This window comes from Cervus elaphus, chromosome 19, assembly GCF_910594005.1.
Source record: "Cervus elaphus chromosome 19, mCerEla1.1, whole genome shotgun sequence".
NCBI lineage: Eukaryota > Metazoa > Chordata > Mammalia > Artiodactyla > Cervidae > Cervus > Cervus elaphus.
Window position 1 is genome coordinate 73,158,539 of NC_057833.1, and position 13,139 is coordinate 73,171,677.

General features: G+C 52.6%; 1 protein-coding gene across 1 annotated transcript; it reads left to right on the forward strand.

The window, feature by feature from the left end:
- The first annotated feature begins 2,026 nt into the window (after positions 1–2,026).
- On the forward strand, positions 2,027–11,828 carry SUMO3 (small ubiquitin like modifier 3). The gene is made up of 4 exons (XM_043874224.1): positions 2,027–2,249; positions 6,852–6,980; positions 9,127–9,198; positions 10,530–11,828. Exons 1-4 carry the CDS (start codon positions 2,229–2,231, stop codon positions 10,620–10,622), a joined length of 315 nt encoding a protein of 104 aa, XP_043730159.1. The 5' UTR covers positions 2,027–2,228; the 3' UTR covers positions 10,623–11,828.
- The last annotated feature ends 1,311 nt before the right edge of the window (positions 11,829–13,139 follow it).

Genomic DNA, 13,139 nt, shown 5'->3' on the forward strand with positions numbered 1-13,139 from the left:
GGAAAACCACTTCCTGTCTTCCTGGGATCTTCGCCCCTCAGAAAAAGTCTTTTCTGTTTTGGCAGCTATCTGGCATCTTCAGATTTTCAAAATATTTTATACAAATTTTCTGGTTGTTCAAAACCATAATAGTTTTATAATTTGCTTCATAAAAAAGTCATCAACATATGAACATCTTTTCCTGTTATCAACTTTTTTTTTAAACACATTTAATAGTGGCATAGCTGTTCATTATATGAATGAACCATAGTGTAATTCCTTTTGTAACACATTTAGATACTGTATTTCATCAATTCTAACATATAACCTGCATAGTTTAATGTGTCTGTGTTAAATAAAATAATGTCTTATTTTATAGCTGCTGGTGTCTTAGAGTCACTGATGGATGATGGGTCTGTACACTGCCTATCTGAAGCTACACCACAGCCAGTCTTCTGGGGGCAGGGGGTGATTATGGTCCCAGTTGTCCACCTCTGTCCTGGAAGGGGCCAGCTCCAGAGACTCCCTTCTCCAGGAAGCACCCCTAGAGCTGGCCACTGTGCCAAGATCCTCTGAAACAGACACCACCGGCCACATTCCAGGACGACAGGGACCAAACTTTTGGACCTAGCTGAGATGGAGTTCCCGTCTGACCACACCTTTCAACTGAGAGACTGTCAGTCTGTGATGTGGCAGCTCCATTCTGGGGCGCTCTTTCCCCCTCTCCTAAATAGTGCCTCTAGCCACAAAAGTGAATTTTTTTTTTAACTTGATTTTGACAGTGTTTTGTCAGTGTTCTCTTTTCTTAAATAATTAAAAAAAAATTATTTTGGCTGCATCAGGTCTTAGCTGTGGCACATCTTCTTTGCATCACTCAGGAGCTTTCGTGGCAGCTCATGCGGGCTCAAGTCCAGTAGGATCTTAAGTTTCCCCAACCAGGGAATCAGCATTGCCTGCATTGCAAGGCAGATTCTTAACCACTGGACCACCAGGGAAGTCCCAAGAAGTGAATTTTTAAGAGTCAAAAACGGTTAAATTAAGGTCCATGAAAACTTGACTTTATGGCCTTTCGATATTGACAGAAAAATGAGCTGAACCCAATGGGCTAGATCACTGTCTCCCCAGGTGCTCAGCTTCCTCTCGCCAGGCTCAGAAGGACCCTGAAGGGGGCTGGGCAAGGGGAGAGGAAGGAGCCACACACAGTCGGGGAGCACAGATTGAAAAGTGTATGGAACTAGAGACTTTCCGCCCCCCCCCCCCCCGCCGCCCCCAACCCCGAGGCCCTCTTAGAAAGGCCCCTTGATGCCTCTGTTCACCGGGAGCTCAGGGTGCAGGCAGCGGACTTTGGAGCCTGCGTGGCCTTGCTAAATGAACGCATCATGCGTCCTTTGTGGACGGAGATGCCAGGTGGGTCGGCCTGGGAGGCATTCTTCTTCACTCCCACTTCCTCATGACCTGACCTTCGGCTCCTCAGTGGAGGTTAGCTGGCCTTTCCTAGTAGCGGGGGTCCCCTCCAGAGCAGCTCTTTCACTCAGGTCTCCTGGGGCCACTGTGGAGGTGGTTCGCCTGGCTGGCTTTATTTTCCTTGTTTCCCTCTGAGAAACGCACGCACTATATAGGAGCCAGCGAGTGCAATGGGGCTTGGCTGGTGGAGCTGCGGTAGGTGAAGAGCCAGTTCGGAGACGTGGACTGAAGAGGTGAACAGGCCATTCTCAGGCTCCAAGATCAGGTGTCAGGCCTCATGGCTTGGATCTCTGGGCACCCTTGGGGGTCCCCGGAGCCTTCCAGCGGCCCCCCGGGCCCTCGCTACCCGGGGCACCTCTGGGTCTCAGCGCCCCCTGCCCCACAGCTTACCCCTTGCTACCCCAGCTTGCCCTATGCACCGTCCCTGACCTCGATCCTAGCTGCTCTGTGCGCTCCCCGAGTAGCAGCGCGCCCCCACCCCTCCAGCGGCCCCAGGCCTCGCTGCCCGGAGCACCCCCGAAGGCCAGACGCCTGACCGCGCAGGGCCCGCCCGGTGACGCATTTCCAACAGCCAGGAACCCTGACCGACCGGGCACGCGCCCGACGTCCGGGAGCGCGCCTCGTGCACGCGCGACAGCCACGTGACCCGCTCCAGCCAACCTGCGCGCAGGGATTTGGGGGCAAAGCGCGGCCCCGCGAGCAGTTGCGGCGGGAGAGCGGCGGGCCGAGAGCGTGAGTTGCTCGCCCGGGGCTGCCTGCTGTCCCGCTGCCCTCCGAGCGCAGCCATGTCCGAGGAGAAACCCAAGGTAAGGGCCGGCGGGTGCGGGCCTGGCCGGACTCAGCCCCCATGCCCGCGCCGCCCCCGCGCCCGCCCCCGGGGCCCCGCCGCCCTCCGCCGCCCTCCGCCGCCGGCCGCTGGGACCCGTGTCGAGTAGCGCCGCTGGGCCTCCCCTCCCCCCTTCTCCCTCCACCCCTCCCCCACGCCGCCCTGCTCCGCTCGGCTCCCCTCCCCCCGCCCGGTGTCGCGCCCCGCCCTCCTTCCAGGCCCCGCCCCTACCCAGACCACTCCCTCGGGCCCCGCCCCGCCCATCCAGGCCCCCGCCCCCACCCAGACCCCGCCCTCGCGCTCCGACCCCGCCCAGTCCAGGCACCGCCCCTACCCAGACACCGCCCTCGCGCTCCGACTCCGCCCAGGTCCCGCTTCCACTGTTTGAGCTCCACCCCTCCGGCTTCAGCCCGGCCCGCCTTGCGGGGAGCCCCGCCCGGTTGGGCCGAGTCTGGGAAAGCCGGCACTTATAGTCTAGACCCTCTCCCTCCACCGACCTCGCCCGCGTCCCCAAACCATCTCTGGGACCGCCCCTCCCCAGGACCTCTTCCCTCGCCGGGACCCTCCCTAACTATGCCCCTCACGGGGACCGGCCGGCCTGGGCTCTACTGCCCCGCGTGCGCGGGGTCCCCTCCTCAGTCCTCGCTGCGGAGCGCCCAGAGGGCGCAGGCCGGGCAGGGGCTCCGAGGGGCCTGACCTGTCTGGATCCTCTGCGGCCCCCTGGGTGTGCGCCCATTCCGCGTCGCAGCTGCCAGGTGTGCGCCACGCTCTGCTCACTGGGCTCTCCGGTGTGCGCTCCGCAGTCTGGTGCCCTGGCCGGCAGTCCTCGCGAAGGTCTAAGGCCGTGAAAACTAGTCTTGGAAACGGCTTTCTGGAGCTTTTCCTCTGCTCTCTTGCTCTGCGCGCAGCCTCTCTTACCCCGCTGCTGCTTGGAGGTCGCACCCCACTGCGTACGGGAGGCAGAACCGGGCTGGGTGCGCCTGCATGGAGCCCCTGGACGGGATCCCACGGTGGGGCCCCGGTGGACGCGGCCCTTTCCGCCCTGGAGCCTCCTAGGAGCTGCCTTTGCTTTTCCGGTGAGGGTGGGAGCAGATGTCACTGCCTTTCTTTATGACCTGTAGGTGGTCTCCTCTTCCTGAGTTTAAATGCAATGAGATACAGTGAAATACGCTCAGTACTCATCCCTTCGGTGCTCCCAGGAACACTCCCACGTGTTCAATGTCCAAGGCCTAGTTCAGTAGAATTAACTTGTTTTAACTACTTCCAAGACAGGGAGCTGGTTGTGCCTCACGCCCCACCCTTGTCTTCGAAGGCCTCGGTTCCTGCCGGGCTGCTCTGGCTCAGAGATGCTCTCTTCTTCGGGCCTGGAGGGGAGGGGTAGGGGGTACACCCCCAGGCCATCTTGGTGCAAAGAAAACCTTGTGGACCAGTTGAGAAGACAGTTTACCTCCCCTGGAGAGTCCAGGTAGGGGACTGACCGGGTGAACCCTGCTCTGGTTTTTAGGGTTTCATCCTTCCCTTTCCTTTTTTCCAAGTTTTGATTATTAGGGATTCACCCCGGGTCTGGCCTTCCTCTGCCTGGTCTGTAGCCACTGCCCTCTTTCTGTTTATGTTCTGGCCCCTGCATCTCTCTGTTTTAAACACATCCATATTTTTTCATTAATAAAGTAAATGCATCATATGTCTATGTGCAAAAGAATGAAGTTGGACCCTTCTCAACACTAGATCCGAAAGTTAAGTCAAGATGCATCAAAGACCTAAATGTAAGAATTAATACAACTTTTAGGAGAAAGCATAGGACAAAAACTCCACCACATTGGACTTGGTGGTGATTTCTTGATTATGACACCAAAGACACAGGTGTCGTGAAAAAAAAAATGATTTATGAAAATTTAAAAATTTTGTACATCAAAAGACACTGTGAACAGGGTAAAAAGGCAACCACAGAAAGGGGAGATGATATCTTCAAATCACTATCAACCCAAAAAACCCCACAGAAGGCTGCAAATAAGAAAGTAATTTGGGGTGTTAAGAATTGTGATTTGGGAGACACAGATTTGGGTAAAACAAAGGGTTTTCTGGGTAAGAGAAAGAATCAGGGGCTTACAAAGGCAAGAACCACGAGGTTGAACTCTGACAAAGAAGGAAATGTGTGTCCTGAAGGGGTGGCTGTCATGCGTTGTTTCAGGGTCAGGGTTCCACAGGCGTCTCGAGTTTTAAGCAGGTATCCTGGATACTTCGTCAGGACAGGATGTGGTCACAGGTCAGATTTCATCAGGGTTGAGATGAGCGTGAGTCCCGTCCTCAGTGGTCTCTGGGTTCTGTCTGAGGGGCTCTCTGAGCAACACCGACTCCCTTTTGATTTTCCTTCTACATTGCATATCTGATTAAGGATCAATATCTAGACTGTATAGAGAACTCCTAAAACTCAACAAGAAAATAAATGACCTGATTAAAAAATGAGCAAAAAAACATGAGTAGACATTTCTCCACAGAAGACATATGAATAGGCAAGAAGCTCATGGAATGATGCTTGACATCACTGATCATCAGGGGAATGCAGATAGAACTACAGCGAGATACTGCCTGACACCCATTAGGATGGCTACTTTAAAAAATCAAAACAGAAAACAGCAAGTGCTGGAGAGGATGTGGAGAAGTTGGAATCGTTGGTGGGAATGTAAAATGATGCAGCTGCCATGGAAGAGAGAATGGAAGTTCGTCAAAGAATTAAAAGCAGAATTTCCATATGCTCCAGCAACTCTACTGCTGGGTAAAAGTGTTAGTCGCTCAGTGATGTCCAGCTCTGCGACCCCACGGACTATAGCCCGCCAGGCTCCTTGTCCATGGAATTCTCCAGGCCAGAATAACTGGAGTGGGAGCCATTTCCTTCTCCAGGGCATCTTCCCGACCCAGGAATCTAACCCAGGTCTCCCGCATTGCAGGCAGATTCCTTACCACCTGGGCCACCAGGCGGGCCTGGTCTATGTGTACAGTGGTATTATTCAGGCTTAAAAAGGAAATCCTGACCCTTGCTACATCAGGGATGAACCTGGAAGACTTCATTATGCTGCTTGATGTAAGCCAGTCACAAGAGGACAGATACTGTGAATCCACTTACAGGAGGTCCCTAGAGGAGTCAGATTCATGGAGGCGGAAGAATGGTGGTTGCCAGTGGCTGGGGGAGGAAGAGTGAGGGTTTCATGGGGACAGAGTTTAGTTTTACAAGATGAAAAGAGTTGTAGAGATGGATGGTGGCGGCGGTTGTATTTTATACTAGAAACTGTACACTTAAAAATGGCTGAGATGGTAAATTTTATGTGTATTTTAACACAATGAACAGCAAAGAAATAAAAGAATAAATGGAGAGGAAATCTTATCTGTAAATGCAAGGAGGTATCCTGGATTGGATTCTGGAACAGAAAAATGGTATTAGTGGAAAAACTGGTGAAATACAAAAAAGCTTGCAGTTTTATTGCTAGCGGTGTGCTGGTGTTGTGTTCTTGGGCAGGACACATACTGCAGTGTGTGAGATGTTAACACCAGGGAGACCCAGTGGGGCATGTAGGAGTGCTCTGCCTCTGTATGGCAACTTTTTTGGAAATGTAGGATTATTTAAAAATAAAACCTTTATTTGAAAAGATGAAAAAGCAAACGCATTCTTGGTCTCTGGGGAGTGGTGAGGTGCTGATCGTGGGACCCCCAGTTTCATCAGACGGGGGCTCATTGCTAGAGTCTTGCCTCCTGGGACCACTTCTCAAAGCCATTCCGAGTTCCCCTACTCTGATCTCCAGGGGCCTCCTTTCCTCTCCCCTCCATGTGGTGGGGAGCAGGTCCCAGGGCTTGGAAGGGGGAGCGGTGGGGAAAGAGAGCCCCAGAAAGAGGAGAACTTGGCCGGGACAGCACACAAACTTGCTTTGGTCTCCATCCAGACTATGCAAATTGACTTAGATCAGCTTCATCATTTTGTGAAAAAGCAGAGACTCCTCTTTTCCCCAGCAGCGTGCTCTCAGGTTGAGCTCTGCTCGGAACACCAGCTTCTTGCATCAACTTCCAGTAATTTCCAAGGACCAGAGACCTTGCTGATGCTCAGCAGCTTGGAGCGTCCCATGGGTCATGTCAGAATAGGATAGGGCGGTGACCCCATTCAGCTGGGACTGGCGACCCAGGACGCACTTGAGGTGGCCCTCCCTGGGAGGCAAGCGGGGAGGCTGCGGGCAGCCTGGACCCTGAGCCACTGCGCAGCCTGCTGTTCTGGCCAGAAATGTCTCTGGTGTCTTATACACCCTCACACTTGAGTATAAGTCCCCTGTGCTCCACTCTTAAGAGCAACCTTACAACAAAGGTGGATCTTCTCTCCATTGTTTTCTGGTGTTAGCCAGATTTTTTTTCCCCTTAAGCTGACGTTTGTGACAAACGCTAGGTTGGCAGGGCATTTGCCTGACTCAGCAAACAGAAGTTATAAGTCAGTTCTGTATAGGAGTATGACAGACACACCAGTGACTGAATTGCCGGGGACGTTTAAGAAGCAGTGGTGGTTGTGGGGGGACAGGTGGAGACCCAGATCCACATGTCTTTGCAGGAGGGAGTGAAGACGGAGAACGACCACATCAACCTGAAGGTGGCCGGGCAGGACGGCTCCGTGGTCCAGTTCAAGATCAAGAGACACACGCCGCTCAGCAAGCTGATGAAGGCCTACTGCGAGCGCCAGGTGTGTGTGTGGGGGGGGTGGAATGTATGTGCAGGGGCCTGTGTGTGTGCTCGTGTCTGTGCATGCTGGCCGGGCTTCCCCGGGCGGGGCAGGTGTCTGGTGCTGTTGCAGTCTGAGCAGTGGGTTCCCACGGATTCCATCCCTCCTCCTCTGTGTCTGTGGAGACACTGCCCTGGCACAGTTTGCTCCAGACAGACTTAATCAGTTCAGTCCAGTCACTGAGTCGTGTCTGACTCTTTGCGACCCCATGAACCGCAGCATGCCAGGCCTCCCTGTCTATCACCAACTCCCGGAGTCTACCCAGACCTATGTCCATTGAGTTGGTGATGCCATCCAACCATCTCATCCTCTGTCATCCCCTTCTCCCACCTTCAGTCTTTCCCAGCATCAGGGTCTTTTCAAATGAGTCAGCTCTTCGCATCAGGTGGCCAAAGTATTGGAGCTTCAGATTCATCAGTCCTTCCAATGAACACCCAGGACTGATCTCCTTTAGAATGGACTGGTTGGATCTCCTTGCAGTCCAAGGGACTCTCAAGAGTCTTCTCCAACACCACAGTTCAAAAGCATCACTTCCCTTTATTTACTGCTTTACAAGACAAAGAGCTGCCTCACTGGCGCCTTCCCATGGTGATCGGAGACACTGACGTTCTGAGTGTCTGTGGCAGACTGTGCCCTGGGGCTCCTGGTGCTCTCCACAGGAGCCAGTCTTCTGTGGGGGATGCGGAAATCCTTGACCTTAGTTTCCACTCTTGGCTTTGATAACCCTTGCCTTGGCCTGTTTGTTGTTACTATTAAAAACACCTAAAAAAAACTCCATGCCTTCCTCTTTCTCTCCCCTCTTTTCAGGCTTTATTCCTCAGAGGAGGTTACTGTCAATTCCAGCTTCTTTTTTTTTTTTCTTCCACTTTTTCTTGGTAAATATACTTGTGCTTCTGTTTCATGGAGAAATTTTGGATTTTGGAGACTATTTTCACCTGTGAAAGGTGGAACTTCTCTGACCTGTGGTCCACACAGCCAGCCCCTGCCCCCACACACAGCCCCCTCCCTGCACCCAGCTTGCACTGGAATCTGCTGCTTTTGTGACCAGGCAGCCACCCCAGCCACACAGCAGTCTGTGCTTATTGCTGGCTCTTGTCTGAGTCCTGTTCTTGGTCTGGAGGTGGCTGTGTGTGTTGATTTCGGGGTGTCCCATCGTGACTTTATGCCCTGCATTTCCTGCCGTGCTGCACTATCTCCCACCCGGGCCCCCTCCCTCCTGCCCCGCCTGGGCTGCTGCTCTGTGGTCATCCCAGAGCCTCCCAGGAATCCTTCTGCCCACGACCTCGGCCCCACTCCTGGACTAATCTTCTTCCCCTGTCTTGATAAAGCATGTCTTCCAGTATCTTGCTCAGAAAGCATAAGAAGAGTACTGCTTCTCTGAACCTGATTTGCTTTATAAACCTTCACACTTGAGTAATGTGACTGCACATAAATTTCTAGGTTGATATTCATTTTCCTTTTCCGGAGTTGCTGCATCACATTCTTCTAGGTTCCCCCGTTTGTGTGAGAAGTTCAGTGACGCTCTGATTCTCGGTCCTTTGTTGTAAGGTGGTTTATCTCTGATAGCTTTCGGGACTTTATTCCCTGGCTTTGTGGTAGGCAGGTTTGTCTGAGACTTTTCTGGGCACGTTCTCGGCCTTTTTGGCCTAGAAACTCAGTTCATTTCAGGAACTGGACCGTCTGTCAGTTCAGTGACAATTTGTGTCCCTCTCCAGTGGGATTCCATCTGATTTAGTCACCTGTGCCAGATGTGTTCATCTGTATCATTTCCTCTGACTGCATGGGGTTTGTTGCTGTTGGTCTCCTTTCTGGGAGGTTTTCTTGACTTTCTGTTGCCACTTTTTATGGGTGATCTTGTGTTTGTCATGATTTCTGATTTTCAAAAGCCCTTGTTTTTTACTGTGTTCTGTGGCTCCCTTTTCCTGGGGGAACTCTCTATTGTTTTTTAGCTGCCTCAGAGCTTCAGGCCCACTGGTGAGACTTTGTAGTCAACTGGGTCATAAATCTGTGTATTCAGAAGTCTGGTGTTTCGATGAATGTGTGATTCTTTTTGAACTGATGTGTTAGCGGGAAATACTTACACAGTGATAACTGCTTTTCTTTTCAGGGCTTGTCAATGAGACAGATTCGATTCAGGTTTGATGGACAACCAATTAATGAAACAGACACCCCAGCACAGGTAGGAACCCAGCAGGTCTACACTCAAGGGCTACTTCCGACCTGCATGTGTAACTGCCATCAGGAATGCTCACATTTGAGAGTTACTGATTGCTGCTCATATAGAACACTGTACATTTTCTACTTTTTTTTTTTTTTTCCTTTTTGGAGCGTTGCTGCATGGCTTGTGATAGGTAGTTCCTAACCAGGGATTGAACTCACCCCCTTGCAGTGGAAGCGCAGAGTCCTAACCACTGGATGGCCAGTGAATTCACCTTACATTTTCTTAATGGCTTAAATTATTAGATTTTGTAATTTTGAGGTTCAGTTTTCAAATGAGAAAAATGTACTTTGTCAGCCTCATCTGTGTTGGGAGAAGGAGCAGGAGGGCTGGTTCTCCGCTGAGATGGTCCAGGGTCACGGCCGAGGCCCAGCGTCCTCACCCCCTGACCCGACCCCCACCCCTGCTCTAGGTGAGCTGGGCAGATAGGATCGCCACCGCGTGTTGTCGGGACACTGGACCCGCAGCGTTAGTCTGCAGCTGCATTCCTGCCTCCACCTCCTGCCCTCTGAGCGCTGATGCCAAGGGGCACGGGCGGAGAGGGTGCAGCGTGCTCCGTTTCCTCCAGCGTCAGCCACCACGTGCAGCTGTCAGGTCTGCGCATCACTCCTCGTGGAGGGAGAGCCTGGGGTCCAGGCTGCAGTCCTGTCTCTTGTCAGCCAGACGACTGTGGGGTCGAGCGTGGGGAGAGTGAGCCAGCCTTTAGTGTGAAAGGGCTGCTCTGTAGAGCTTTCACCTCTGCTCCTGCGGGGAACTGCATGCCACTTACGCAGAGGGAGGGGGCAGCCGTGGGCTCCCCCAGCCTCTCCGCTGATGCTCGTGCTGTCATGTCATGGATGCAGCAGGAGTCCTCCCCCGGCCCTTCCACCTCCCCCTCACGGGTACTGCTCTTGATTTCTGAGCAGGATGCTACTCGACGGGATGGGGAGGCCAGCAGGGACCCCTTCCTTTGGGACGGAGTTGGCTTTGGCAGCACCCGTGTACTTCCATCCCCACCTCTGAGGTCCCCAGGACTCAGCGCTTCTGATCACTCACTCCTAGCTGAAATCTGATTTTGTATGTTTCTCAGTAAAACTTGAGACACTTTGTTTTTAACAGGACTTAGTTTCTCTGTCAGTCAAGGTCCTAGCGTTGTGGATTCTGTTAGGAGAACTTGGGGAAGAAGTGGGCTAACTGGAAACCCATAGCTGAGCCTCTGTCCTCATGTGCCCACCTGGGGGCAGGCTCAGGGCTCAGGTGCGTTGGGGTGGGTCCCGGATGAGAAGACACTGATATGCCTTCTGTGCCTGCAGCTGGAGATGGAAGACGAGGACACCATCGACGTGTTCCAGCAGCAGACAGGGGGCTCCAGGGTGGCCAGCTGCCTCTCAGGGAGTGGCCTCTAGAGCCCCCATCCCCTCGTGGCACTGTGCTGTGTTTGCTATTGAACAGTGGACGTGTGGCCAAGCCCATCAGCAGGGAGGCTCGGACACCGAGGACATTCCCCAGAAGGACTTTGCTCTGATGCACTTGAGTGCCACGGTGGTGATGGTCCCCAGCCTCCCTAGGCCCACCACCTGGTACCTGTGTTTGGGTAAAATGCGTGGTGAGGGACTTGGGCTTTGTTTTTACTTGTTCGTTTTTTCTCCCTCCTATGACATTTTCTCCAAGCTTGTGGCCTGAATGCCTGCTTTCTGTCTAGACGGGGCTCTCACTGCAGGTGTTGACCCCCCTCCTTCCAGTCATGGAGAGAACTGTCACTACTCTGGGAGTGCTTCTGTGGGACGAGTTTTGGGGTCATGGTTGGTATGGGAGATACACTTTCACTTACTGTTTCTTGCGGGCACAGGTTTTTTTAATGCTAAATATTAGAAATGTAAGCTTTGCCAGAATGTAGTAAAGTTGAAGGGAAAATACTGGAATGTTTCTTAAAAGGTAAGAAGTTCTTCGGTAACACGGCCCTGGGCGGGGTCTGGGGTCCCGGACCCATTGCCACCAACTGCCGGTGACACTGCTTGGACACAACAAAAATGGGCTTTTCCCCTTTTCTTAACAGAGAAGAAAGTAAGTCCCACATGTCTGCTGTGGTCACAGTGCCAGGGCCTCAGATTTCCTCCAGTATTTGCTTCTGATGAGTAACAATGGTCTGTATGTAAACAAGGAAGATAGAATATTGCTGATTTTGCTGTTATGTTTTTGTGTAAAAGAGCTGCTTCAAAGTGTGGCTACAAGTGAGAGATGCCTCCGGGTTCTCCCCGAGGACCGTGCTCTGCTCCCCAGGTTGGTATGGAGCTTACACGTTATGTGTGATTTCAGTTCTGTGCATTTTGGGGTCTGTTTTGGTTAACCTCCGATGGTTGTCCTGTTGCCCTTCCCTGCGGACTCACTCCTGTCTGACGGCCCCTGGCTGCCTATTCAGGTCAGTTGGGCAGGACGACCACCATCATCTCCTGCTCGCCTGAGACCTTGCTGGAGAAGTCTGCACTTCCTCTGTACCTTGCTGTTTGGGCACAGGCGGGGTGTCTGCGGCTCTTTTGTGTTTATTCCCCAATTTGTACATTATTTGTTGTCCTTTACTACTGTCAACAGTAAATATAGTTTGGTATTCTGTCTCTCGGCTCATATTCTATACTGCGTTTAGAGATTGGACATCGGGTCACGTTCAGTATTTGCAGTGACCCTTCAGCAAGACCACTCCGACTTCCATCTGAAGGCTGGCTCACCTGCACTTCTGCAGGCTGCGACATCCCTGCCAAGGCTGCCCCCTCCCCCGAAGAGCGCTCCTCCCTCTCCTGGGCTCCTGGGGGGAGGGTGACCATGACTCTGAGCTTCTTGATATTTTTGGTGTTTGAATGTGAGACTGTTTTCCTTTGTGCAGTGCAGCTGACAACTTATTCCCTCATCTGTTTTGAAATGGAAGTGAGTTGACACTGTTTTGGAAACTTCTGCATGTTGCACTGTGATACTGTATCAGGTTGATTAGGTGAGGTGGGCACAGGCTGAAAGCTCAGGGGCAGCGAGCACATGACTTGCTTACCGCAGCAGCCGCAGGCAGAGGCATGGCCCAGAGAAGGTGTGGGGGAGTGTAGGGCCCAGCAGGGCAGGCCCTGCACTCGTGGGGAGGGTGACTTGTCAGGGTGCCTGAGCTCAGGAGCTCTGCAGTTTCTGGGGAGCCCTAGTGCAGTGCTGTCTGAATCCTAACCCCAGCATCTGACGGACAAGCAGGCAGTGTCCTGGAAGTGCATTTGGAATAACAGATCTGCTGATATATTAAAATATTGTTACGTAAAACCAGCTCCTAAAATCACTGGGTTAAACTGATGCTTCAGTAGGAGACAGGCTCGTCTTTACTGATTCTGTTATGGGTGCCCTGAGTCCCAGCTGGCACTTTCCCAGTTTCAGTACCAAAACCCCACACCCCAGGACCCCTTGGCCCCAGGCACACGGGTGGTGCCGGCCTGGCTGCATTGCACAGCACAGGTGGGAGCGTACCCGTTAATCTCAGCTGCTCCATGACACAGCTTTCATGGAAAGAATCTGCAAAAAGCAGATCTTTTTTATACCTCAGAACTTCAATTCTCAAAGAAACTAGTTCATTCCAAACTTGCCGGCCTGTCCAGTGGGTGAAAGCCTTTAAGTTTCACACACCAGGTGCTCGGAACCCTTGGGACACCAGGACCAGCTGACCTGAGCTGAGCATTGCCAGATTTAGCGAATAAAACACAGGATGCCTAGTCTCACTTGAATCTCAGCGAGGATGCACGGAGGGGAGCGTAAGTATCCCTGAAGGTGAGCCTGTCCCACCAGCCACAGAGGTGAGAGACTTCCATTATGTTAGCACCTCATATTTTGGGTTTTTGTCACTTGAAACTAATCCTGGTACAAACTGAACACACACTGCTACAACACAATGACCTCAGAAA